The sequence below is a fragment of the Scedosporium apiospermum genome, assembly GCF_000732125.1.
Source record: "Scedosporium apiospermum strain IHEM 14462 chromosome Unknown SEQ_SAPIO_0100, whole genome shotgun sequence".
NCBI classification, from domain to species: Eukaryota; Fungi; Ascomycota; class Sordariomycetes; order Microascales; family Microascaceae; genus Scedosporium; species Scedosporium apiospermum.
In genome coordinates, this window is record NW_015971801.1 from 31,598 (window position 1) to 58,525 (window position 26,928).

Genomic DNA, 26,928 nt, shown 5'->3' on the forward strand with positions numbered 1-26,928 from the left:
AAGAAAATAAATTTAATATAATATAAAAAATTAAATAGTTATTAATTAAATATAATATTATTAAATAAAAATATTAAATTAGAAAAGAAAAAAAAATAAGAAAAAAAATTTTTTTTTTTATAATCTAAATTATAGCTTTTATAATAATAGCTAATAATTATAATTTTCTTTTAGATAATAGCTACTAATTAGCTTAAGTACTTACTAAAGCTTTTATATAATATAGTTTATTATAATTAAGTAGAACTAATAAAAAGAGATAAGATTTAATAATAATAATAATAAAATTAAGTAGATAGATAATATATTATTTAATCTATATAGAAATACTAATTTATTTTTTTAATTAGAGCTTAAGAATATAAAATAGAATAAAAAAGAAAGAAGAAATAGATTTAACTTAGAAGATTTAAAGAAAAAATAGTTAAAATTTAATAGAATTAGATAATATAATTAGTTTTTTAAATAAAATTAAATCTAAACTTAATTACTTATATATTCTATAATATTATAAAGTTTAAGAATTCTATTTTCTACTTCCTCCTTAGATAATATTAATAATTATATAATTAAGGGAGGGGTTTTTAGTAATTAGGCTAATAGGCTCTACAATCTATTTTTAGTATATAGGCTTAAAGGAATTACTATATAATACTCCTCCCTAATAATAAATTAGTCTACGAAGTGCTATTTTAAAGACGCGAGGGGAATAGACTATATAGAGTAAACAATACTCCTAGTAAGAGTAAGAAAGCTCGAAGTCGCGGGAGGCATTCTGGGCGACGGAATTGTGGTGGAAAAGAGTAATAGATGCTAATTGTTGATAGGGTAGACGGTGGAGTGTACAGCTCGCGCCTTAAACGAAGCTACGTATAATTAATTATCTAGTACTTTGCATTTCCAATGTCGGATTTGGTTGTTACCTGAATGCAGTGGGTTATGCTAACCTGGAGTATACATCTTCCCATCTTAATAAGGTAACATGCTCCTAGAGATGGTGTTTGGATATAGTACTACATCCTCCTTTCACATGCGTCCGCCGGAACCATACGATCGATCCGATTAAACTACTAGAATGACTCGGGATCTTGAATGTAACCCCTTCCGGGAGGCATAATGGCTATAAAGTTCGAACGGTCCCGGGGGACAGAGTGAAGTTCTTTACTCAAAAATAAAATAAATAAAATCTTATTTCATGTTTCCACGAGAAGGTCCGGGCTCACTCGTATATCTATCTAGATATATTGGTATAGAATACCACATACTTCCTGCTTCACATTCCCAGTCACATCTCAATTGACATTCCTTCACCTTCCACATATTCAAATGAGCAACATCATGAAACCAGATCTCGTCGCATTTCTCGCAGGAACCTACGCGCTTTATAATCGGACTGAGTGAGTCTCCCCTAGACCCGCCATTAACTCTCCACGTGTAATATATAACGGATGGCGCTCTAGGATTAGAGATGGCAAACCGGTGAATAGTGTTGCCTGGGGAAGCGGATCTATCGGCATCATGACTTATACTCAGTCGGGCTACATGTCAACAACCGTCGCATCGGCCGACTCCGGCCTTCTCCCTCCGGACTTGAATTTGACGTACCCGTCCCAGGAAGGCCAGTCCGATGCTGACTGGGCAAAGGCGGGCAAGCATACTCTGTCATATGCTGGACCGTGGTCTGTCCAGGAAGCCGTGCCTGGTGTCCCCGCGACGGAGGAGTCGGGCCAGATCCTCCACGGTCCGCTGACGGTTGCGCACATACCGGCGCTCATAGGTACGAGACAAAGACGGAACTACACTATAATCGACACGCCCGACGAAGGGCGCTTTTTGTGGATTTCACAGCAGAACGGTACTCACAAGAGCCATATTTGGTGGAAACGGCTGGATTAGCAGGGGTTATCACGGCATTTCCAAGTCGGCGCTGGGCAGGGATGCGTTTGGTTAAGGCGAAGTTCGGTCCAGTGGCGAGATATTCGCAACTGTGTCCCAAGAGGACAAGCTGTTGGCCTGTGTCTTGATTTGTAGTGTAGTTTTTCTATTGTTTTGAGAGAGTTGGCTCCTACGTTGATAATTAATCAGTCTCCGTTGCAGAACTTGATTGTGGCTGGAAGCGTTTACTTGATACGTATACGTCCACTTCCCACTGTGAGATGGCCTTCCCCATACTACTTCACCCCAAATATGCTCTCACAGGACCATATGGATCCGACATCCTCGAGACTCACCTCGACAAGTGGGTTGGTCCCTACATCGGTCACAAAACCAGTAGCCATTGCCGAGGAGATGATGACCTAGCATGTGGCGACTTGGCCTTCGATCTCTCCTCGTGTTACTGTTGCTTCAATCCCCACGAGGATATTGCGGATTTGACTGGATCAGAGATGGAGCTAGGTAGCTCCCGGCGGGCGGACTGTTCAGGGTCTGCTAATAATAATTCAGGCAGGACTAGGTCTGCAATCCCTCAAAACCTTTCGGATTGGATCAATGGGGGCGAATAAGTAAATCAAGTCCACTAGAACCCCTTTTCCATCCTTCCGGTTCCGAATCTTGTCTTCGAAAAACTAGAGCGCATAGTCCTTGCGGTGTTTTTGCTGATTCGAAATAATGAGCCAGCGAGAGTGAGGTGGTCATCTTGCCACATCCTGAGTAATTGACTGACCAGAGCAGAGTACTTTTGTCAGTTTCACGCTGGTTAATGAACCGGGGGGGGGGGGGGGGGGTTTTTCTAAAAACCCAGTGACTGGTCCATTTGAGTGGCTTTTGAAGTAGCCCCTTCTCGTCCGCGATGTCGAAACCGCTAAACTCGCCGTCAACCAGAAAGCGTGAGGACCCACCGAATTACGAGGAGAGGATCGAGGTTGTAGCCCTGAAATCTAATTCGGGTAGTGTACTCCGTACTCCCAAGTAGAGGTAGCGCCGTTAGTGGGGCTTCTAGCCTTGACCCAACAAAGTTGAGAGGGGCAGAGATTTGGGGTAGTGGCTGGCCGTAGGTCTGCCTTGGCGATTTTCCCATTCCACCCAACTCTCGACGAAGTGTTTGCGGCGCCGGCATTATCTTGGTCAAATTGATCCATTGACGGTTTCCCAGAGCGCAATTGCCATTTGCTAGACTTCCTCGCTGGGGATTGTCGTTGATGGTTTATGTTCTAAATCATTCAAAAACAGGCGGAGATTATGATAGCTAGAAGTAGAGCGGAGTAACAGACAAAGCAACCGCCACGAGCCGAGGATGACCGCGTTGAAGCAAAGGGAGGGCAAATCCCGTACTTAGGTCGTCTTCCTCCTTTGATGGATAAAGGTAATTGGAGGGGATATGTCATCGATCAATTGATGCCGCCTTTTGCGTTTTTACGAATGAGATGTGCTACGGTAATTCTGTATTTTACTTTATTTTATTGTCAAGTAACTTTTTATCTGTCCGGTGCTCCAAAAACCTTCGAATTGAGAAGCACGCGACAGCCCCCAATTGATCTACTATCCATCCAAGACTGCACTGTGCAGCGACTCCCCAGAAAGCGCGTTCTGTCTTGTCTTAGCTCTAAACTAATAGTACTCCACAGTAACATTAGTGCCGCTTTGCTGCGAGGTACTAGTGGGCACTAGACAGCGTGGTAGGATTACGAAAGCTTATTCCTCTCAGCAGCGAAAGCCCAGAAGTCTCTGGACAAGAAACGGGGCCTCGATTTTGCCTAGTGCACAGACTCTGTGGAGACGAGACCATGTCAGATTTGCGGGGAAGTGGATCCATGGTCGGTAACGATTGAACGTCCTCCGGCATCAATTCATCAATGATCCATGGATGGTTTTTCGACGTATCAATGTCCAATGATGCATAGCAAGGAACTCTAAATTGATCCGTCGACTGATCGGCTCGAAGACAAACGAAGAGAAGGCAATGCTCGTTTTTTTTTTTTTTTGGGAAGGGGGGGGGGGGAGAGAGAGAAAGGAGGGCGCAGAATCTACAAGGACAGGATTCTCGGGCATATTCCTCCTCAGATCAATCTTGTACTTCATATGAGTTCACCGCACAGTCTCCCTCTTGCGTGTCTAAGGTAGAATTCCTCTTCAAATGTACCACCGCTTGTGTTACTACTGTCTGGTAGCGTAAAATGCGTAAAATCGTATGGTTAGATATAACGAGTGAAAATCATTAGCAGTGTAGTTTGCGTGAGAAGATATGACAAAAAAGGGAACTGTGGACGGTCGAGATCAAATGAGATTATATTGGCTGGATGCGTTCATTTGGTAAACAGCACATTTGAGAGCCACTCGTCTTTCTTTGCTATCGAACTCGCTTTGATTTCTACGAGGAAGCCCCAGGACACAGACAGATTTCCCTCACCCCTGGGGCAAATATGGGATTTGATATCAAATGGCTTCTACCTTGGACGCTTCAGAGCACAGTATTCGTAATTCCTCCATGGCCTAGACCCCCGACGACCAATTAATTGTATCAGGATACTTTGTACTTTCGACCGGACCAGAGTACTTCAATAATACCAGAGCATTGAGTACTTCCGCCCATCCAAGTCTGAAGTACAGGTCGCCAAACATTACAACCGTGCTCCCTCGTCTTACTGTCCATGCCGCCCAAGAACAACAAGTACTCTGGTACACGCATCGTATTGCCATTCAAGTAAACATTTGAATGTCAGTGTGTCGGATCAGTGGCGTTCTTCGACATACTCCGTAAATCAACGGCCCAGGGTTACCCCGCTTCTTCTGAGGTGCCCGATCACCTAGCAGAGTATCAGATGGCGTCTCTCGTGACGGAAGAAGGACAACATGAGTAAAGTTGCTACTGTGAATCGTTGGCCAGTTCATGTCCTTTAAGGCACCCAACTTCCGCCTCCAGTCCGTTTCCTCACCTCCACACCCTCTTCCCCATCCTTTTCTACTTCTCGGATCCCCTCCCAACATTTGACTAGGCAAAGCTGATTCTCCTCCCATTTTACTCGGAGTTCAATAAGAAGATCAGATAAATCAGTAGGTAACCGTCGTCAGTGGGCCGCCTCGTCAATGAGATCTCACTCTCGCAAGGCTAACAAAACCCAAGCAGCTCCCACGGTTACCCACAGAGTTTATTATCTTACCTTTCCCCCTACCTTTGACATATTGTCAAAAAGGAAACATGATGGTTCGAATTCCGTTGGTCCGCTCGCCTGAGTCCCTGTGCTATGGTGTGGCCGGGGTCGGGGCTCTAGCACCGTTCTTCTATTTCATCCCCGGCGCAGAGGAACGTCTTGCCACGCAAACGGCTCGCTGGGCGCCTCGCTGGGAACGGAACATCTCCTTCATTACACCGTCGGTTCAGCGCAGCATTAAACGTGTTGAGCCACCCGTATCAAGGACTGTTCGAAAGATTGAGAACCGCCTGCCTTTGGAAAGGGTTGCCGTTGGCGTTGACAGTGGCATCAGGCGCGGAATTCGGAGGTTCTCTAAGCAATAGATCAAGGTGGTGGATGTGTTTCGGAGAGAAAAGAGGGGGGAAACCAATACGCTACAGTGCACTCACAGGATATGCCGTGGACAAATCGGAGAGGAATGTCATTAACAATGTTTCAGTACAGTCCTCACAGTTCGATAGGGTATCTGATCATCTGGCCGCAGGGACGTATCTACCTTAGAGCATCCAACTGCTGGTAACAGGACTCAATGCCATTTGTTATCCAAATTCGGGGCTCGTTCTGTATCACAGAAAACTCCCTCGGCCAATATATCCAAAAAATTTCACAACCTATATTTCATCATAACGGCGGTAAACCGTCAATTGTGCGTCTTCGACATTATCTTACTGTCTTAAAGGGTCTGAATCCACCTAAGAACCTTGAATTTTCCTGCCACAGAAAAACAATCCCTGCTTATTGTGCCTCGCCAAGATTAACCACCAAGGAAAGGAGGGCAACCCAAATGATTGGCATAGAAGCTGCTGCCAGACCCAACCGAGGCAAAGACGCGTCGGATTTGATAACCAGTAGCAGCAATGGCACAAGATGAGCGACGGCCACGTGTGTGAGTCTGAATGACACTCGGCTTGTATTTTAGACAGGTCGACTGCCGCGAAGGCGTGGTCGCTCGGAATATCAACTCTTGTAAATGGGGAGGGTTGGGAGAGAAAGACCCAAGCTGAAATAAATCACTTAGGGTTGTTGGCAGGCTTCACCCGCTCGCTCCCTAGCCAATCCACCGAGCTGGTGCTAGAGAGCTTGCTATGAAACAATGGCCTCCTTATGGAAGTGTCGACTCTTTGGTTGTTGAAATTCCGACGTCTTCTACACGGCCCGGTTGGTCGGTGAGGGGGTGTTTGGTTCTCCATCGGTCGACGGTACGGATCTCTGAGGTGTGCCCAGTATTACTGGCGAGTGTGAGAATAAAGCTTCCAACGGAGTTGTTGAGGGTCCATTGAACTTACGGCGGTCAAAGAGATAGTACGAAGTAACGAGAAAGACGGGAAGCGCAATGAGAGACATTGTCCACTTCCGAGCGGCAGCTTTATATTCGGGCGTTCTCGTGGCGCCCGGGCCGGGCGAAATTTGCGGCTTCCGCATAGAGCGCGTGGGAGCTGAGGTCCGGGCACTAGGGTGGACCGGCGATGGGGGAGATTGGATTCGGTTTCCTGGAGCACGATTCATGGGAGGGAGCTTGGAGATCGGCACTTTCGCCTTGCGAGAGGGAGTAGGTGCAGCAGACTTGGTGCTTTTGGCTCGTAATAAGCCCGAGACAGAGAAATGTGACCGCCCCGTGGGTCTACGTGGCCCCGACACGCAATTAAGAGTGTGACCTGTCGTGCTTTGCACAAGCGTTTGGCAGTTTGTCGTCCCAGAACATAGTCGTGACAGCTTCGGGGTTAGCTTCTGCCTCGTTTCGATACGCCGAGAATATAGATGTAGAGTGCGAGACAGGCAATTGACTCCATCTTGGGCCGCTGGGCGAAAGCCAGGGGCCACAACCCCTTTGTTCAGCGGGGATACTATCATTTGCTTCGACCGAGTGAAGACTGCAAAGAGCCGTTAACGGAACAGCCGGCGAGGCGCGAGTGGCTGGCACCCAAGCGTCGGAGAATCAGGGCTCAATTGATCGTGGAAATCCTGATTATTCCGTCTCGGGATGACTTATCGACTTACTGTGCGCAGCACTCGTAAATACGACCTTGGCGTCTTCAACAGGTGGATCAATTGATGTTGACTTGCTCAAAGGATGGAAATCGTATTCCACGCCAACATCAACAATACTTTACTTTTCAAAATAGAAACGAAATCTAGCCTGACTCGGTGGGTGGGGCAACATATCGGCGGAACAACTGAACGACGTCAAAAAAATTACTCTTCAAAGTACAAAGTTATGACGAAGGTAGTCTGTGTACACCAATTCAATCCATTAATCATTTCATCGTTCCATCAAAACCAAATGACATTGAACATTGAAGTCAACATTCAAAACTTTGTCTATTAAAACCGAACCCATCGTTGATTGTACCTGGCGCTATTTTCTAGCGGGAACGTGTCCATCATTGATGCACGTGGGAGGGAGCTATATATTATTCCTACATATTATTCCCAAGTCCTCAAGAAAGTGAAATAGCTCTTGGTAACACAAGTTCTGGAGACGGTTTGCGATCCTCCAGAACAATTGAAAACGAGCACAGGTTTTACAAATTCTTTGAGGAGCTGCGTTAGCTTTCTAAGCTCATCAATATTGCTTGGTGCATTATTATTTCAATGCTTTGTTTAGAGTTTGAGAATCAATTGGATGGGAGGTATTGGGATGCTAATAATGGTCAACCACGCCGAGGCCGCGTCTTCAGGAACGAGGTTTACAAGTTAGTCCACGAGGTAAGTGTTGCATACAATCTGTGAAGGTGATAAAACTCAAGTAAATATATAGAATGAATCGATGTGAAGGCAACACCTAACAACATCGAGGCGATTCTGTCAGACTCCAAGTAAATAGGTCACTAGGTCCTTAGATTACCTCTTCAAAGGGATTCTGAAAGCTATAATTTTTTGGTTGAATCTTTGCTTCTTTGCTGGGTGGTACCGTAAACACTTACTTAATATTTTTTTTTCCTCCGTTGCTTATTTTCTCTCTTCCGGGATTTCCTCTCTTTTCAGCTAATACATAATACCTGGCAAAAGCGACGAAGACCGCCAGGGGCCTAAGTCACCTCGGGATCATCACGAATCGCACCTTGGTCTTGCCAGCTGTACTCTAGATGTGGTGGTGTCTTAGGGTCCTCATGGAAAAGCAAGCCAAGGCTCCTCACAAGTCACAACTGAATGCTGTTCTACTACTCCTACTTCGTATAAAGTGAATGGCACGATATGTCTTCTGCCCATAAGACGACGCCATCAAATCAAGACGACAAGACAAAGCTCGGGCTGAGGTCAATGAGATTATGATTCCGAGACAGTGCAGCTCGAAAATAGACTAGAGAGTGCCACGGCTTGCTAGCTTTTTTTTCTTTTCTTTTCGGGGGGGGGGGTTCTTCCATTACTTTTGGTAGAATCAGAGAACCCTATACTCACTTACGCCTCGCGATCGAAGAGAGTGGGATGAGTGTAGACTGTATAAAAGGGAGACACCGACCTCCACATGGTACAGAAGTCGAAAGGTTCATCATGTCAGGTTCGGTACTCTCATCACCATGCGTCTCCCGCTTACACTGGCCATATTGGCCGGAGTTGTCGCAGATCTCCTGTGTCTCACAAATGCCAACGCCCTCCCGCATCGCAAGATCGCCCCTAAGGTTTTCATCATTAGTATGGTAAGTGCAATACCGAGCGGGTCTTCTGTCTTCTCTAGACGGAGCTAAACAAAACCAGTTCGAACCAGAGGCGGAAATATGGCAGAGGAGGCTGCCAGCCAGTGGAATGGGAGACCTGACGGAGAGGAAATTTCATCTTCGCGGACTGTCAATGCTCTTTCCGTACATCTACTGTGTTGGAGACTATACCATATGCCAGGTGGTCATTGGAGAAGGCGAAATCAACGGCGCAGCAACAATGATGTCGCTCATTCTGTCAAACGCATTCGACCTCCGCAAGACTTACTTCCTAATCAGTGGAATAGCCGGGGTGAATCCCAAACATGGAACACTGGGAAGCGTTGCCATCGTCAAGTATGCCATTCAAGTTGCGTTGCAGTACGAAATAGACGCAAGATCGATGCCCGAGCATTGGGAGACTGGGTACATGGCTTTTGGAACCAAGCAGCCGTTCGAGTACCCGTCAATCCTCTACGGGACCGAGGTATTCGAGCTTAATGAATCGCTGAGGGACGACGTCTTCAGGCTGGCAGCGGCCTCTGATCTAACGGATTCGGAGGATACAAATATGTACCGACTGAAATACGTACCCATGGGCGTTGACTACCTCCCTGCAACGGAACCGCCTCGAGTGATCAAATGTGATGTCGCCACTAGTGACGTATATTACACTGGCACGTTGCTCAGCAATGCGTTTGAAAAGACGGCCGCCGTGTGGACGAATGGCTCTGCCTCATATTGCATGACAGCGCAGGAGGACAATGCGACTCTCGGGGTTTTAGTCCGTTCTGCCGTTGAAGGGCTTGTGGACTTCGGTAGGGTCATTGTCATGAGAGCAGGTGGGTCACAAGCTATGTGGCGAGCGCCATGAAAGGAACTTGAAGTATCGAGCTCACCACTCGCTCTCTGTTAGGCTCGAATTTCGATAGACCACCAGTGGGTGTCAGCACCTATGAACACCTCGTTCTGTTGGACCAAAACGGCTTCCACATTGCTATCGATAACTTGTTTAATACCGGCATTGAGATTGTCAAAGGTATTATCCATGGATGGAACTGCAAATTTGGAAAGGGTGTCGCGGCGGCCAATTATATCGGCGACATTTTCGGGACGCTCGGCGGAGTTCCCGATTTCGGGCCCGGAGTGAAGGCGCAACAAGTTAAGGCTCGACGTGTGAAGAGAAGGGTCGCTGTTGCATCTTAACCGAGTATGATTGCAAAGGTAAATAGTTAATCAATATTCGAATTGGAATTTGGTGGGGCAGTAGATTCTGTAATGCAATATTAAGTTAGGCCATAAAACACTGTTTAAACGAATATCAGACTATCATAGTATCATTTGGTGCTATCTTCATTAATTCTGATTAATTGTCAGGGAGCTTGATCAAGTTTCCTTTGAGCACAATGATCCTCGCCTGATCCTCTGATTCCAACGTCCCTCGAGCTTTGTGAAGTGGCGCCAACCATCACTACGATCTTCGACCCCCCAGAGCCCCATCTCTCTCCTCTTTAGATACTTGTTTCGCCATGGCGAACGGCTCTCTCCTGTCCTAAGAAGGCCGTCTCTAAAACAGACTTGGCCCGATTGTATTGCCCTGCCCTCATAATGTCTCTTGTGCCATATAGTTCGAGGGAAGGGCGTGAAATCATTCTGCAAGTACCCTATGGAAATGATCTCCTTGGCGGCTCCTTTTCCAGAAGGTTTTGCCATTACCTCTCGTTGCCCATTGCTGACTCGGTGAAACTGGATGAAGACAGCATCGGAATGCCTTAGTCGTGAGGGACCCATCCTCTCGTCGGCTCGAGATTCGTGGCCTGGCAGAATGTCCAACGTGCCATCGGCCGCTTCGTTCCCCATCTCCTGAACGCCATTACGATCTCCCTGTCCCCGAACAGTCCTATGTCAGCCCGAATTATTTTCGAATGTTGAGGGACACTCATGCCATTGGGGAGCAGAACCAGAGCTCGCGCAACCCTCCTAGCCCAATTCGCCGACTTGTCCAGCATCCTCAGTCTCGCGAGGTTGACATTGATTCCTCACCCGCCAACGGAGACTTTGGTGGAACGCGTACACCGTATCAGGAACGCAGCCGAATCCGCCGAGATGCCTTCAGTCCCAATTATTTCAACACTTTTTTCGTTGAGGAGAGGGAACTCGGCAGGGGAGGAAAGGGTGTCGTTCTCCTCGTCCGCCACGAGATTGATGGCTGTCATCTTGGTATGCTACCTGTTACCTTGGGCCTAAAGGCGTACACGGGCGACTATCAGTGCCGTAAGATAGAACAGAGGACAGCTGCCTGACTACCATGTCTTCTAGGCCACTTTGCGTGCAAGCGGGTGCCTGTTGGTGATGACCACACCTGGCTTGAGAAGGGTGGGTTTTCTTCCATCACGAATAGCTCCTAGATCTAACCAGTTCTGAAGTCCTCGTTGAGGTTGAACTACTTGCGAAGTTGTCACATCCAAACCTCGTTTCCTATCGGCATGTCTGGTTGGAAAACGTAACACTTAATCGCTTCGGTCCCCCGGTTGCGTGTGCCTTTATTTTACAACAGTACTGCAACGGAGGAGATTTATTACAGTACATTCTCGGAGACCTGCAAAAAGAAACTACCAAGGAGGAGCTCAAGGCGCAGATGCGAAGAAGATCTCGGGGACAGACAGAGCGCCCGAAGAATCTTCGCCGTTGGCTTTCCTTTGAGGAGATATACTCCTTATTCAGGGACATCACATCGGGACTAGCATATCTACATGGTGCTAGCTACATCCATCGTGATCTGAAGCCAAGCAACTGCCTATTGCATCGTGAAGGAGCTAAAATAACCTGTCTCATAAGCGATTTTGGCGAGGTGCAATCCGAAGGCGGCATTCGTAAGTCAACGGGTGCTACGGGAACTATCTCATGGTGTGCTCCCGAAGTTCTGCGAGCCGACGCAACGGGCAGATACGGCAACTTCACCACAAAGTCTGACATATTCTCTCTTGGCATGATACTTTACTTTATGTGTTTTGGCCGCCTGCCTTACGCTAATGCGGATGCCGTTCATGAAGAACTTGAGGATATTGACTTGCTTAGGGCCGAAATCACGGACTGGAAGGGCTTCACGGATGAAAAGAGGGAACGCCCAGATCTCCCCCCCGAACTCTACGGGCTGCTGAAGAGACTGCTCGATACTGAGCCGCTCAATCGACCGAGTGCTGCTGAAGTGCTCGCTGCGATGAAGAACGAGACTCCCTTCGAAGGGGCTTCCTGGTTACCCCAGAGCCCCAATCATCCGCTGTCTCCCTCGAGCGGTCGGGTTCAAAATCTAGACTCCCCATTGGCTCCAGGTACACCCCACTCAGGTAGGTATATTTCTCCCCCCCCTCCATACTCGCTTCAGCGCTCTCTTTTTCCCTGCCTTTTAGATGTACCTGGAGAGTCAGCACATCCGCTCCAGTTGCCACAGGGCGTAGATAGATGTCTGTGCTTCCTAGATCTGACTCTTCGCTAGAATGTGAGAAGAGCTCAACTCGACCTTCCGCCATCAGCACTGACCGCCCTTTGCTGAGTCCCCTCGTGGGCTTATCTAAAGGCCCGGTGGCATCCGGGTTTGCACGGGCTCAAGCAAGCCCTTCTAGCCCTAGGCATCGAGGGCAGCCCCCCCGCGGTCAGGACGGGGATCCCGGCATGATGACGACAACAACGCCGCCTAGTGACCAGGTGCCTGGAACGCGCAATGCAATGCCCGACACACCACTCCTCATGGGCCCTCCGCTTTCTGTGAACTCCCCGCCAGGGGGCAGCCTATATCCCATCCTCCTCAGCCGCATATACGAATCTATTAGTGACATGATATGGCAGCCGCTCTTTTCCCGTCTAGTATTGTTCCTCTTAAAGATGCTTATTCTCGCTCGCCCCTGTTTACCCTTTATGTTCAACTTTACTCTAGGTCTTCCCTTAGTTTTACTCGCAGGTCTAGATCTCGGCCTTGCTGCGGCACCGGTAAGGAGCCCTAACCTTCCGAGCTTGCAAGCTGAGAGGGGCCAAACCTACGCCAGGGGACATTGGATATGGGGCCATACAACAAGCCTTGCATTATTCGCGGTGCATATTCTTCTGGTCTGGGCCTTCGCTCAAATTGGCATATTGTGCCCCAGCACTCAACCGGATATATGGAATACTTGATGACAGAATCGACTGCATAACCCAGTCTATCTTTTACAATAAGCAAGAGCGATGGTGGTGGGGGGTCGCCTGAGATCTGGCATAGAATTCAACATGTTTAGCATGAAGACTCGGAGACCAGAACCATGGGTGGAGCCACTTCAGAGCACAGAACAAGCGTTCTTGGTATATATTATGCCTCCCACACCCAGTTGTTATCACGTTGGTCCAGCAGCATGGGCGGTAGGCGGGAAGGGAAGTTATGAATTACTATAACGAGGAATCCGAAGAGTCCGGCTGTGTGCGGCACGGGGACAGAAATGGCACGGATATACTGGCCGGGTCGATCGCCCTTGTTCCATCCCGGCAAGGGGGTCCCGATTAGGACGAGCCGATCATTTCTCGGGACACCCAGGCTTATGGCAACTTTCAAGTGAAACGAAACCTTGCAAACGAAACATTTAGGGCGGGGGCTAATCCAAGCTAGGTCTGCCGCCGCTGTTCTAGGAGTCACGATGCCCACAAGACGAGCGGGGTTAGTGTGGAAACAATGTGAGCTTGCAGCTGGTATGCTACGTCAATATTAAAGACAGAGACAGAAGGGCGGGGCAAGAGGGGAAGCTCACAGTGGGGGTGAAGGCGGAGGTGACGCCTCGCGAGGAGATTTGATTCCATATCCTCAGCGTCTGCCAATGCCAGAACCAATGGCGGGCTTCGGATATGGTCTCTAAACCGAATCTCGTCCATTCTCGGGCCTGATGTGCTCTGTCAAGTGTGCGTGGACGTGTCGTCCCTCTGTCCACCTGTGTCAGCGGCCGCAGATTTGTCATGGGAACTCGGGATCCAGATGTGCGACGGTTATCTCTTTTTTGACAAGAGAACTATTCAACGGGGATGAGCATTAATGTCAGTCTATTTTGTTGCGCATGCTGCCTTGGGGTTCTTCTCCTTATTATTACAGCCATTAACAGCCGGACACACGAGTGGGATAAAATGTGTTGACGTGAAGAGAAGGTCTACGACGGGTGAGCGGTGACGGCTTGGGGTCTAAAGGGGGAGGTAGACGTGATATAATATAACGCTTCGCGACCTTTATTAGGGGAAAGACTCTGAGTGTGGCCCAAGGTGGATGACTATATATATCCGTTGCCCGGTCCTTGAATCGATGGCTCAGAGGACCTTGGCCACAGAAAAGCACCAGCGAAGAACACATCTCACGATTGCTCATCCCCATCATACCGTGTCTGAAAGCTCCTTCTGCACTCTCTCCTAACCTCAGGCTCGCAGGCGTCAAAGCTAGGTTACACGGAATATCCAGACTTCCGAGATATCCCCATCACTCTGCTTATCGCATCCCCCGGTAATGGCACCTTGAACGATGCAATCTGGAACCATATGTCGAGCTACGCTGACGAAACGTGCGCCTTGGTGCGAATAGACCCCTCGAGCAGCCTTGTGTTGGAGGGATATCAGCATAAACCGGACTCGCTGCGTATACCTAACCCGATATCTGGTGCCGAAGAGCGGAAATGTGTCTACACAGGATCTTCCTCCACCACAAATGTGGCCACCGTATCACGGAGCTGCTTGATTCCTGTGGAGATGTTGAGTGCAACAAGGTTCGGTCGAAAGACGTGTACACAAACAAGTACACGTGCATTGTACAGAGCTGCTCCTTCTACGGCCAGTTTTGATGGCGTCTACTAAGTACACGCAAATGTCGCCCAACAGCTCGCTCATCTTCCTGCTGAAATAGTCAGCCTGACTATGCATGGCGCGAGGCTTCGATAGCATGGGATATGCCTAGATATATATATATATAAATGTTATTACTCCCGCCCCCATATATGGTCGTGTGAACAGAGTTGATAAATACCCGACGAATGGTAAGTTGCAAATTCCCAAAATTGATGTGCTATGCCTGTGAAGTCCGAGACAGAGCTATTGGAGTTTTCCTTTTGCTCACGGCGTGGGGATTTTCACAAACTGGCGGGGTTCAATCTAAGTCAAGGATCCCAAGCGTGGGGTGTGATGAAGCGGGTTCCGGGCTTGACCATCGAATTTATTTACTACCACATTATTCTCCGGCCGCAGATATATCAGATATATAAGAGCATAGTGTATAGTTCACCTCTTCCAGAAATGGCGGCAAGCGAGGGGGGTGCGGGGGAGGAGAGAGCAGACGTTAGTTTCCCAGAACTCTGTGTATGGGCAAACATGAGGGAAGAGAGAGGGGGAGAACATTTGATAAGAAAGGATTGCTGGCTGATATTTAATTCAAGATAAATCTAATTCAATTCGAGAGATGTTAGAAGTGTTGCTGAATTCGCAAGAGCTTTGCCAGCTAGCAGATCGACGCAGCCAAGGCATAATGTAATATTTCCATAACAGCAGGTAATAAGATTCTTTCGCCATGAACGGAGTGCCCGCCAGGAAGACATTGTTAAGCCTCGCTCTAAGTTAAGAAATAACTAAAAAAGGGAGAGAGAGAAGGGGGGGGGGGAGAGAGAGAGAGAAGAATCAGCAACTCTATTGGGATATATGCGGTAATTGTAACTTGTGATGACATGAACTAAGCCACGAGGCAACCAACTGGGCCTATGCAGAGCCCAGATGTTTTCTATGCGCAACATGGAATCACTCGCTATTCTCCAAATTTCTCGGCGAGATACTTCTCAGCATCGAGCGCAGCCATGCAGCCGGATCCTACAGTTTAACAGCGATTAGTTCAAGTACGTGGAAGGAGATGACCGGCGCTGAACTCACCAGCACTTGTGATAGCCTGCCTATATTTTTTGTCTTGAACGTCGCCGGCAGCGAACACACCTTCGACATTGGTTAAGCTTGTGCCCGGCTTCGTCACTATATAGCCATCGGCATCCGTTTCCAGTTGGCCTTTGACAAGACTCGTAGCAGGATCGTGTCCGATGGCGTAGAACAGGCCATTCGCGTCGATAACCTCCTCAGCGCCCGTAGCCGTGCTCTTGACGAGGAGAGCATTCATGAAGCCGGTATCATCTCCCCTAATCTCAACTGGTCGAGTTGTAAACTTTACGGTAACTTTGGGGTTGGAGAGCAAGCGGTTGGCCATGGTCTTGCTGGCTCTTAGCTTGTCACGGCGCACAAGTACCGTAACATGGCTGCCATACTTTGTCAAGAATAAGGCTTCTTCAGCAGCTGAATCACCTCCACCAATAACCACAAGAGGTTTGTTGCGAAATATGGGTACGGCACCGTCACAAACAGCACATGCAGAAACACCCTTTTGCCAGTACTGTTCCTCGCCAGGGAGGTGGAGGCGGCGCGCCGATGCGCCCGTGGCAATGACAACAGCGTCGGTGGTATGGACGTTAGATTCGGAGCCAAATTCGGTGGTGTACTTAAAAGGGCGTGAGGATAGGTCGAGAGTGGAAACCGTATCCGTGATGACTTCGGTTCCACAACGAACGGATTGCTCTTTCATTTTATCCTAAGTCTCAAATTACCGTTAGAGATCCCATGACGAGCAGCATGGTGACAAAAAAGAAAAAGGAGAAAGAAGGAAAAAGAAAATTGGGGTAGGCGCAGCAAACCATAAGCTCCTGGCCGAGAATACCCTGGGGGAATCCGGGGAAGTTCTCGACATCGGTCGTCGTGGTCAGCTGTCCACCGGCCGCTACGTTATTGGCCATGAATCCCTCATAGAGGACGGCTTGGAGAGGGTTAGCATTGCAAACATGCAGACTAGACAACAAGAAGGACGAAAGCCTTCCCGGCTTGAACGGCCTTGCAGACAAAGGGGACCACGTACGTTTCAACTCGGCCCTCGCAAGATAGATGGCCGCGGTATGGGCGGCCGGTCCCGACCCAATGACTTTAAGTCCTAATTAGATACAACTGCACGCCATTGTACTCTCGGGGGAGGAGTTTGCAAGTTCTTAAACTGCCCTCCTCTACGCGTGGAATAGAGACGATTGGAGGCGACGACATACCGATGATCCTACTGTGCATGGTTCGTGTACCCAGCGCGGGCTTAGAATTTCTAGCAGTCTTGAAAGAAACTGTAGTAGCGGCGATGGAGAGCCCAGTCGCGCTCAAACGGAAGGCGCGAGGGAAGGCGAAGGAAAACAGTTTGGCGGCTTGATGGGAATGGCTCGTCGCGAGAAGTTGTTTGAAGATGCGAAGAAATGGAGGTGGGGTCAAGCGCTGTGTCTCGGGTTTTTTTTTCCCTTAAAATATTGATCTTGATTGATCGTTGACGCAGACTACCATCAATAACGGGCAAGTAATGCTTTGGAGCCTTGGGCTATCTTGTCGATTTCTAATCAAATCGAGTATTATAAATTGCTCAAGACGAAAGACTAGGCAATGCTGGGATTCTACTGCATACTTTGCTTTGTAGGTGGAGAAAAGTCAATGTCCTGACTCCTGACCAACTTGCAACAAAGCTTGAGTGTGTCTGAATGTCTCAGCATGAAGGTATTATTTTGTAGTGTATATCTCTATGTGCTAATGGGGGGCCTGGTCCCTGAAAATACAAAGTAAATAGCGTCAGGGGTACGAAGAGGGGTGACTAAGAACGAGAAGTACTCCTCCGAGGTCGGCCTCGCTAGCAACTGGCGATATCCTGGCGATATCCTAACAACAAGTCCACTCCTGCCTTGCCCCTCCCGACCATTCGTTCGTCTCCTTCGGGATGCCACACCTATCTAGGGATGGGGCGGGCATTCTTCTCCGTCTCTCCCCAAGAATTGACGACTTGAGCTATTGTTATCTATCGCCTGTCTTCGCTGCTTGCGCCGACACTGCCGTCCCGCTTCCCAAATCTGGCCCCTAATCCACCAATATCTCGCTTGAAAAAGTTACCGAAACTTCTTAGGTTCTCGTTGATAGTTGCCTTTTCGGGGACACCTTGGCCCGATTTGTCCGAAGCGCTGGTACCCATTTCCCTTGCAGCGTTAAGTAGTTTTTCACCCAAGGAGCCTGCGTCGAATTTCGCCTGGAGGCTAGGTCCCGTAAGGATGGCGGTAGTATTGATCGACCCAATGCCAGTACCCGCAGCTCCAGCTGCCGGCACGAGTGAAGCCAAGAGTGGTGAGCTTGACACGAGCTTCGCGCTGGATGTGCTATCCCTGTGGACCGCGTAGAGCTCCAGTAGATGCGGTTGCTCGTGTTTCCTTACCCCTTTCATGTCTAATATCTTTCTAAAATTCGTCTCCGATCGGTCGCCAATGTGAATGAGATACGCTTGGACTAAACCCTCTGGCGGTGTGGGCCGGACTTGCAACGTCTTGAGGAGCGGGTCCATACGGCCCATGACCTGGTTTACTCGTTTTACAAACCCGCCTGTGGTAGGATGCGGTTCGGATGACGGGTTGTGATGAGCGAGAAAATTTTCGAAGGCTTTGGTAAGTACATATTTGTCCAAAAGCATCTAGCCAAGGGTCAATCAAGTTGTGACCAAGTGGACCGTATCGGGAAAGGGGGGAGCGCCTACCTGCTCGGCACCGACTTCAGATATCGGCCGGCACTGGACTATGTTGTTTATATAAGACATCGCAATATGTTCAACGAGATTGTCACAGAACGCGCGAGCATACTGAGACTTATGAATAACAGAAAGAATCTGCTTGACCTTGGCGTTCACGTGTTTTAGGAGCTCGCCGACGTAGGAACTTTGGTCTCCTACGCTCTCCATGGTGCTCCAATTGGTATTCCTCATTTCCCGCCAGGCCGGATCACAGTCTCTGGTAACGTCCCGGACTAAAGCCAGGACAGCGGCGCTTGCCACACCCAGAAAGGCATCCGACTGGGATGAGAGATCTACCTTGGAGGCCAACTCTGGATCAATCCGCTTCTTGATATTTTCCTCGAGTTGATTTGTGTTGATGTGCCAGAAATCGGCCGTGTTCAGAACGAGAATGACATCTTGCAGTGAGGGACCTTGTTGCCCTGGCGCTTGGAGCAAATGGAGGAGGACTTGCTCAGCGTATTCGTCGAGATACTTTGCCAAGATTTTTGAAAGATCCAATAGCCGGTCGCTGGTTGATAGTTTTGCGCATTGTGACAACGTCACTTTGTAGAAGTGGAAAAGCTCAATGGCTGACGTTATGACGGCCTGGGGAGAAAAGTCCTCGTCCGGGGGCGTTAAAGGCTGATTCCTATACTTTGGTATCATCGCTGCAAGCTGCTTATCCTGAGACTCTACCCATAGGTTCAGGTAGGGCTCGAAGGCTACCGAGATTGAGCCGCTATAGCTTTGCGCCCGATCTTCAATGGAACTTAGGGTATCAATGCTGGCTCGTGGACCGGTCGCGAACCGCCGATCGAGGGTCTGCTCGAAGTCCAGTGTTTCCTGGAGGCAATTTAGTAACAGATTAACATCGATATTGCTACCATCGGCTCGCCGCATCCTCTTCTCCAGAATTCCCCGGAAATCGTCTCTGGTCCCGTCACAAAAGGCCGTGGCCAGTAGTTCATTGGCGCGCCAATGAGGTGGAAATATAGCCGCATGGTCATCCTCATGTGTTTTCATCATGCGCTTGAACCATGCGTAGCGACGCCCAATATTGTCGAGGCTACCAGCCTCATCATTACCCCTAAACACCTGGCGATATTCCCGAAGCTCAGTATTGACATACCAAGCCAATAGCCGGGAGCGTGCCGTTTCACCGAGGGCATCCATAACAAGGCAAGCCTCTATAAGAGTAGTTTTTTGAGCAGAGGTTTCTCCCTTCGCAAAGGCGAGTTCAAAGTCCTCACACACTTGCTCCAGTAGCTCACGCTGAAGATCAGATACTCCCCGGCTAAGGGTTGCTATCTGTTCGATGCTGCGGTAGCTATTGAAGTGTTTCATAAGCTGTATGACGGCTTGGAGAAGTCCGGCACATTCCCGATACTGTCGGCTCTTTGCCAGCACCCTCAGCTGCTCATATGCCGTGGTCAGCATTTGGAGCCGTTTGAGGGCAGTCATGCTTCTCGTAAGGTTTCGTTTCGTTCCATCAAGGCGTTTTATGTCTGCAGTCATCGAGGTGATGCTTTTCTCGGTTTCGGTCGCCCGAATCCGAACATCTTCGATCTTGGCGAAGAGCTTTGCAAGGTCCTGTTGGGCCGTTTGCATCCTCTCAAGGCTCGAATCCGATCCGTAGGCTTGGACAAGCTCCAACGTGGAGATATCGGCGGAGAGAGTATCATTGTGTCGCTGGACGGTGTGGAGAACTCGAGAAATAGAGGAAACAGTCGAGGGATGACCGAAAATCAAATTCAAGTCCTCAATCGGATCATAGTGGACTAAGCCTCGGAGGTCAGTCTCTCCTCTTCGTCAAATAGGCTCTACTCAATCAAACCATGACATACCTTTCTCCGATGGTAAAAGACTGGGCGAAGTCATTTCAGAGAAGCTCACGATGCCGGAATGTGGAAGTGAATTTCATGGATGGAGGCCATGACAAGGGCCAAGACATACACGTAAGTTGAAGTGGACCAATGCATCTCCGCCTGAACTAGCCACTAATTACTTCGTACCTTGCCGGGAATACTATTATTTATTCAGCCGTTATAAAATGCTACAACTACGTGTTATTTGTTTTATAACCAAAAAAAAAAGAAGAAAAAAATTTTTTGCAAAAAAAATTCCTGTAGATTAAAATTTAAAAATATTTAATTTATAATATCAATTTAAAATATACAATTCTAGATAAATCTTTAAAGATATATTTGAATAAGGTATTTGCGTCATAATTCTGATGACTTATATAAGCAAACCAGTCTTAAATCTTAAATTGAAGCCCTGGACCCAGATCATGGGACGGGTTCGCGGTTCAGGCAGAATACCATGCTTCTCCGGTTTCCTACTCTATTTTTCAACTCCTTCCATCATGCAGTGGTTTAGCGACAGAGCGCCCGTATCGCGGAGAGGAAGGGCTAGGCTCCGAGAAAATGCTGCGGATGAGGAAAATCTGATGGGATGTCGGGCAACATGGCAGCTTTCCCTCCTCAGCCCAAATAGTGTTCTCGCCTCGTAATTGTATCACTTCAATTAATCTCAGCGGACACTGTCTGCGATGTAAAATATAAGAGTGCTACCGCGTCATGGCGGGCAACCATTACAACCTCAGTCCGACGGGCTTAGCTGCCGGTAGTGTGTGCCGTGCTGGTGGAGAGCGTCCTCTACAACCTCCGTGATGGCCAAAATCTTCTCCTCCTCAAGCCTCCTGCCTACTATCTGTACCCCGACAGGCAGTCCGTCCATCGCGTTTGCATCATACAATCTGTACGCACCCTGAGCCACTCCATTTAGACCCTTCAGACTGAAATTGGCAGGGAGCTTGTCTAGATCCTTGTCGACCTTCAAAACGGGCAACACAGAGGATGTGTAGTCGAGCTGCATTTTCTGTTAACTCAAACGTTCCGTAAAAAGTAGAAAGCCGGGGGCCTACTACATACCACATTAAACAGGAACGTATAGCCGCAGCTGCTCACGGCTTGTTTCATACCATCGTGCGGAACTGACGGGGTTGCGTTTGGGGGAGTAAGGAGGATGTCGATGTTCGCATCATTCCACCACTCAAACCATTTCATTCGGTAAGCTTCGCGCTTCGAGACGAGCTGCCAGCTTTCTACGGCACTCTTGGGCCGCCAATCCCTTACCAGGTCGGCCCAGATAGCATCCCTCCGAACATACTTGACCCACAGATAATAGAGATACTTCAATGGCCTCGGCAGCTCCATCAAAAAGCTCATCTGACGGGCACCAGTATCCTCCCATTCCCCAGGACTGAAGAATCTCTTGAAAGTCTGACATCCATCCGCATTGAGAAGGTGAGCTCCCAGATAAAGAGCCTCGTAGGGAGAGGGAGGGTTGATTTCGATGATAATGTGGCCCGCTTTCCGAAGAGCGGCCTCTGTGGTTTCCAAAGCTCGCCTACAGGCTGGGCTTGGATCAACGACATTGTCAGTCCGCATGATCCCCACGCGGAGTGTCTTCTTCCCGCGATACTCCTCCCAGATATCCTGCCGCCATGGGAGTGGGTGGACTGTGCAGTCGTATTTCCACGGCTCCATATCTATCAATGACTTGGTGAAGTAGCGGAGGTCGTTGACAGTCCTCGCCATGGGACTAAATACGCTGGGAACTCCTTCCTGACCCGGCATGCTCGTGCACATCCCGTGCTTCGGCCACCTCCCTGTCGAGCAGCGAAGAGTGTAAATACCCGAGAAGTGGGCAGGAACACGTACGCTCCCGGCAACATCGCTACCAATGCCGATTCGCCCCCCCAGAGCCAGCAAGGCCGCTTCCCCCCCAGTCGATCCGCCAGGGGAGAACTTGCTATTGTGGGGGTTTGTGCACCTCCCCCAGACATCATTTGTCGATTCGAAACTGAGAAGGGTGATTGGCACATTGGTTTTAACGTAGGGTACTGCTCCAGCATCCTTCAAGAGCCTGACCATGGCACCATCCTGCGGGTTCTTGTTGCCGACGAAGCTACTGTATCCGACGGTTGTGTCGAACCCGCCGACTGCGATATTATCCTTCAAGCTAATGGGAACCCCGGCCAGTGGGCCCTTCAGGTTGATATCGCCGCTGCGTAGCCATTCATGAGCAGAGTCAACCATGATCTCCGTAACACAGTTTGTCTTTTCTTGAGCTCTCACGGCGACCTTGGCGTAGGCATCCAACACAGAATGTGGATCAATAGTGCCAGTTTGTACGCCATTGACGAGTCGGGTTATATCTTCATCGACCAACTTCGCCTCGGCCGGAGCCAGCGACCCTTCGCAGCCCCGTTTCTTTAACTGGCGCAGCCGCTCTTCCCTCTCAGCCTGTTTCTGCCGACAGGCACGTAAATGTCTGTAATAACCTGGAAATAGGAACCACATCGCAAGACAGACAGAGAATGTGGGAACAGGAGGCTGCTATATGTGGTTCTGTCAGGAAATGGAAGGAAATGTAAGAAGTGGAATGTCAGAAGCGGAAAATGTAAGAAGTGGAACTGGAACGTTCTAAACGCGACGTATTATGGGGTATAAAACAGAATAGGATACGGAGCGGGACGCAGATAAATCACATGGAGCCGGGGGTCCTATTTATTATCTTCTTGATAAGGTCCGTACGGCGGTCTAGATTCAGGGACAATACCGTAGGCGGCAGGTGGAGTAATAGTCCGCTGCTAACCGGACTACCCCGGATTTCCGCTGGCACCCGCAGATCGCTTGGACCCATTTGATCAACTGCACCCGAACATTGGAGCATTTAGTGCGGGGGTGTTGGGTCTTGCCCGTCTTGGGGTTCGCCGGCCGGCTGCCATCGCACCGGAACTTTGCGGGGATTCGCCAACGGCTGCTGCCAGGAGTCACGACTCACGACTCACCTGTGACTCGCTGTGAGCTCTCCAGGCGACCCTCGCAACATCAATTCTACTGCCTATGTACGAATTTATGAGGCTGTCTTACATTTATACATATATCCATCTATGTATGTATGTATATATAAGTGCCCACTTGTTCCGAGCTAAGTCCGACATCGGCCATTGAGTGGGAGAGCCATCCACTTGGAATTGGATGTCTTTGACTTCATGCCTCTGGAACAAAGACAGCACGGCTCCCACTTTGCCCGTCTACTATTCTGCTCTTAATTATATCGCCAGGCCTTGTTGTAGGCGAAGTTCTGTCGGCACCATGGCGGAAGAGACTAAAGACAATTGGAATGCACAGGTATGTTTGTTCGGGTTACAATGGCTCGAAGACCTGCAGGCTTATTGAATAATGCAGGCCTACCAACACTCTGCCTCATTTGTCCCAAGGCTCGCAGGCAAGATCGTTGAATGGCTGGATCTGCAAAAGGATGACGTTCTCCTTGATATAGGATGTGGTGGTGAGTATTAACTCCTAGTCGACTCAGTCCAGAACCACTAACAAGAACGTCGGGGAAGATGGCGTCCTGGATGTGCAGTTCGCCGGTATACTTGCCCAGGGTAATGGTCTCCTCTATGGGATCGATAGTTCTCCAAAGATGATCGAAGCAGCCAAAAAGGCGACTGATAACCGGGGGGAATGCAAGTTTCAAGGTAGGCACCAGACACCCTTTTATCTCCGTTGCCAACAGAAAGGAATACTGAAAGGCCGCAGTGCTTGATGCGACGGAACTGGGGAGCTGCTCATCTCTGCAGCAAATTCGCTTCACGAAGGCATTTTCGAATGCGGCGATGCACTGGATCTTAAGACCCGAGTCAAAGAGAGCCGAGTTTTTCCGGGCCGTCCACGACGCACTTGAACCGAACGGCCTCTTCGTCTTTGAAATGGGCGGCTTAGGAAATGTTTCCGAGATGAGGATGGCATTGTTGATGGCCACATCAAGACGAGTGGGGCTAGAGGAGGCGCGGAGAGTAGACCCGTGGTTCTTTCCAGATGAGAAATGGATAGTGGACACTATGGAAAGCAACGGCGCCTGGGAAATCGAAAAGATAGAAAGGGAATGGCGCCCGACACCTGCTGATCAGGGCGGGGTAGACGGGTGGTTGCGGCTGATGGGTCGGTGCTTCTTCGACGCCGTCCCGGAGAATCAGAGAGAGGAGTGCATCCAAGAGGCGGTTGAAACAGCTCGGGCCGTATGCGCAAACCCGAGCGGCGGAGAGATGCTCAGCTATGTTAGACTTCGGTGCGTAGCGAGGAAACTGTGATGCTGTCGCGCGAAGTACATAAGAAATCAAATTCGTTTAGGCAATATTTGGAAGATGCAACTTGAATTGTAACCGCGCATAATCATAATACGACAGCAGGTACGAACAATGAAGTAATAATATGATTGACCTCGGCACAAACGTGGTTAGTCACCGACCCCATCATGCGAGCGCGAAGTAATTCTACAGAGGTGCAAGGTACAATTATACAATTATGTGTACAATTAATTGTACGCCTGGCACCCAGTGCCAAATCCAAGCTCAGACACCAGCACACTTGATGCGTTCAACATTGTGTCCTTGGGCAGCACTGGTCAGTGCGTCACGTCATCTGAAAATCGCGTCCACCAGAAATAGTTTATAAGCTAACTTCTTGAGAGCAGACATTGGAGAGTAATGGATGATGCAGACAGGTGTTTTCATGTTCTGAAGAAAGTCGTGCGATATTGAGGGGAAATCTTATCTTTGAATTTCTCAGCAACCTCTCGAAACGATCCACCCGAATTCACCTGCCCCAGATTGGTGCCTATATATTATAAACGGTCTTACGTCCGATCGAAGATTCTGACTGCATCGATATCCTTCAACTACCGGCCGTGATAATGTCCGCGGACGACCAGGCCTTTCTAGATGTTGTATGGCAGCTTTTTCCTCAACCTTAATAAGAGATTCTAGAGCCGAAAGTTGCTTTCTAACACCTATGTGGTCGTTTAGCTCTCCTCCCTACCGAACCAGATATGGCGGTATTCTACCGATGTCGCTGACTTTATCGACGCCCATGTTGAAAACGCCGCTGTAGCCGTCCGGACGACTCTGTCTTCAGCGACCTGGCTGCCGGATACCATTAGACCGACACCACCGGCTCCGACACCAATTGCTGTCGTCGCGGTTTCGAGGATCGACACACTTCGAGAGTGGATAGTGAAGAATAAGTTTGCTGTCGGTGCAGCGGTCCTGTTGACGGGGGCTTTATCCTATCAAGTCTACAGGAGCACCTGCTACTATCGCAAAACGCGGAAGGCTAAGCGGTCTAGAAGAAATGGCGGCCGCGTCGAGGTCGTGCTGATCGCTGGGGGGTCACCGGATTTACCCTTGACAAGATCCCTGGCTCTGGACATGGAACGAAAAGGCTTTATCGTCTACGTCGTTTGCAGCACAACCGACGACGAGGCCCTGGTCCACAAGCTTTCCCGGCCTGACATACGACCACTGCATATTGACGTCACAAATGTACGCACCCGCCCCTCGACCACTTTTGATCCGTTGTGATTCGGCTCACTAACCTCTTCGTAGCCTCCTAGTGCCTCCCTTGCGATTGAACGATTTGCTGCATTCCTAAAATCCCCCTACGTTCCCGTCCCCAGGGCGCGCCCCGATCACCTTAGTTTAAAGGCTGTCATCCTAATCCCGGCCCTCAACTACCAAACATCACCCATTGCGACGATACCCCCGAGCAACTTCGCCGACGTGTTCAACACGCACCTCCTTCATCCTATCGTTACAGTCCAGGCTCTCCTTCCCCTTCTTACAGCACGCCTGGGCCCGGCTGGAGAGAAATCGTCGCAACCCAAGGTGCTAGTTTTTACGCCGTCCATCATTTCCTCCATCAACCCTCCCTTCCACGCACCGGAGGCTACCGTCTGCTCCGCTTTGACGGCATTCACGGAGGTTTTAACGGCAGAACTCCGGCCATTATCTATCCCGGTAACCCATATTCAACTAGGCACTTTCGACTTCAGCGGGTTTACGTCAGTGAGAGCACAGCCCGACAACCCATGCGACCTCGCATCCCAGTGGGATGACGGTGCCCGTATGGCTTACGGCCGCAATTTCATTCTGCAGAGCGAACTAGTCATCTCGGGGGGCAGGATAAGAGGCATGAAAGGAAGTTCTCTTCGGCATTTGCACAACACCGTCTTTGATGTCATCGATGGGTCACTTACGTCCCAGACCATCCGGGTTGGTTTGGGGGCCAGCGTGTATGGGTTCGTTGGGAAGTGGGTGCCTCGGAACCTGGTAACCTGGATGATGGGGATTCGAAAAGTAGATGAGCTATCGACGTGGCAAAATAGCTCCCCAGAAGGGTCCCAAGCAGGGACCGATGACGACGAGAGATTTTCAAATGATGCCGTGGTTATTCCCGCCGATAGCCGGATAGTGTCCAACGTTTGGACGGAACCCTAGCCAATCCTGGACATGGCAAGTCATAGCGGATAGACGCATTCGAAGGGTCAGAGAGGTGCTTTGTACAGGAGGCTCTCGTCGATAACGAGCTCGGACTATATATATGTACAAGGCCGGCCCTCGGTAGGTATCAGGAAGAGGCTGTATGTGGTGGAAAGAAGGATCTGCACA

General features: G+C 49.3%; 7 protein-coding genes across 7 annotated transcripts; 4 read left to right on the forward strand and 3 right to left on the reverse strand.

Annotated features, from left to right (window-relative positions):
* Nucleotides 1–1,326: 1,326 nt before the first annotated feature.
* SAPIO_CDS6063 (uncharacterized protein) lies at nucleotides 1,327–1,951 on the forward strand (the record flags this gene model as incomplete). The annotated part of the gene is made up of 3 exons (XM_016788256.1): nucleotides 1,327–1,397; nucleotides 1,461–1,777; nucleotides 1,869–1,951. The coding sequence occupies 3 exons, from the start codon at nucleotides 1,327–1,329 to the stop codon at nucleotides 1,949–1,951; spliced, it is 471 nt and encodes a 156-aa protein (XP_016642013.1).
* Nucleotides 1,952–8,650: 6,699 nt separating this feature from the next.
* On the forward strand, nucleotides 8,651–9,973 carry SAPIO_CDS6064 (uncharacterized protein; the record flags this gene model as incomplete). Its single annotated transcript, XM_016788257.1, has 3 exons — nucleotides 8,651–8,770; nucleotides 8,829–9,609; nucleotides 9,684–9,973. 3 exons carry the CDS (start codon nucleotides 8,651–8,653, stop codon nucleotides 9,971–9,973), a joined length of 1,191 nt encoding a protein of 396 aa, XP_016642014.1.
* A 719-nt stretch (nucleotides 9,974–10,692) lies between these two features.
* Nucleotides 10,693–12,443, forward strand: SAPIO_CDS6065 (uncharacterized protein; the record flags this gene model as incomplete). Its single annotated transcript, XM_016788258.1, has 4 exons — nucleotides 10,693–10,987; nucleotides 11,087–11,143; nucleotides 11,194–12,099; nucleotides 12,322–12,443. The coding sequence occupies 4 exons, from the start codon at nucleotides 10,693–10,695 to the stop codon at nucleotides 12,441–12,443; spliced, it is 1,380 nt and encodes a 459-aa protein (XP_016642015.1).
* Nucleotides 12,444–15,560: 3,117 nt separating this feature from the next.
* Nucleotides 15,561–16,906, reverse strand: SAPIO_CDS6066 (Glucosaminate ammonia-lyase; the record flags this gene model as incomplete). Its single annotated transcript, XM_016788259.1, has 5 exons — nucleotides 15,561–15,622; nucleotides 15,683–16,385; nucleotides 16,489–16,607; nucleotides 16,707–16,778; nucleotides 16,888–16,906. The coding sequence occupies 5 exons, from the start codon at nucleotides 16,904–16,906 to the stop codon at nucleotides 15,561–15,563; spliced, it is 975 nt and encodes a 324-aa protein (XP_016642016.1).
* A 763-nt stretch (nucleotides 16,907–17,669) lies between these two features.
* Nucleotides 17,670–20,285, reverse strand: SAPIO_CDS6067 (Uncharacterized protein; the record flags this gene model as incomplete). Its single annotated transcript, XM_016788260.1, has 3 exons — nucleotides 17,670–18,329; nucleotides 18,393–20,185; nucleotides 20,252–20,285. 3 exons carry the CDS (start codon nucleotides 20,283–20,285, stop codon nucleotides 17,670–17,672), a joined length of 2,487 nt encoding a protein of 828 aa, XP_016642017.1.
* A 723-nt stretch (nucleotides 20,286–21,008) lies between these two features.
* SAPIO_CDS6068 (Amidase) lies at nucleotides 21,009–22,510 on the reverse strand (the record flags this gene model as incomplete). Its single annotated transcript, XM_016788261.1, has 2 exons — nucleotides 21,009–21,278; nucleotides 21,341–22,510. 2 exons carry the CDS (start codon nucleotides 22,508–22,510, stop codon nucleotides 21,009–21,011), a joined length of 1,440 nt encoding a protein of 479 aa, XP_016642018.1.
* A 1,062-nt stretch (nucleotides 22,511–23,572) lies between these two features.
* SAPIO_CDS6069 (uncharacterized protein) lies at nucleotides 23,573–26,757 on the forward strand (the record flags this gene model as incomplete). The annotated part of the gene is made up of 6 exons (XM_016788262.1): nucleotides 23,573–23,608; nucleotides 23,666–23,768; nucleotides 23,827–23,961; nucleotides 24,023–24,501; nucleotides 25,288–25,803; nucleotides 25,867–26,757. 6 exons carry the CDS (start codon nucleotides 23,573–23,575, stop codon nucleotides 26,755–26,757), a joined length of 2,160 nt encoding a protein of 719 aa, XP_016642019.1.
* Between the last annotated feature and the right edge of the window lie 171 nt (nucleotides 26,758–26,928).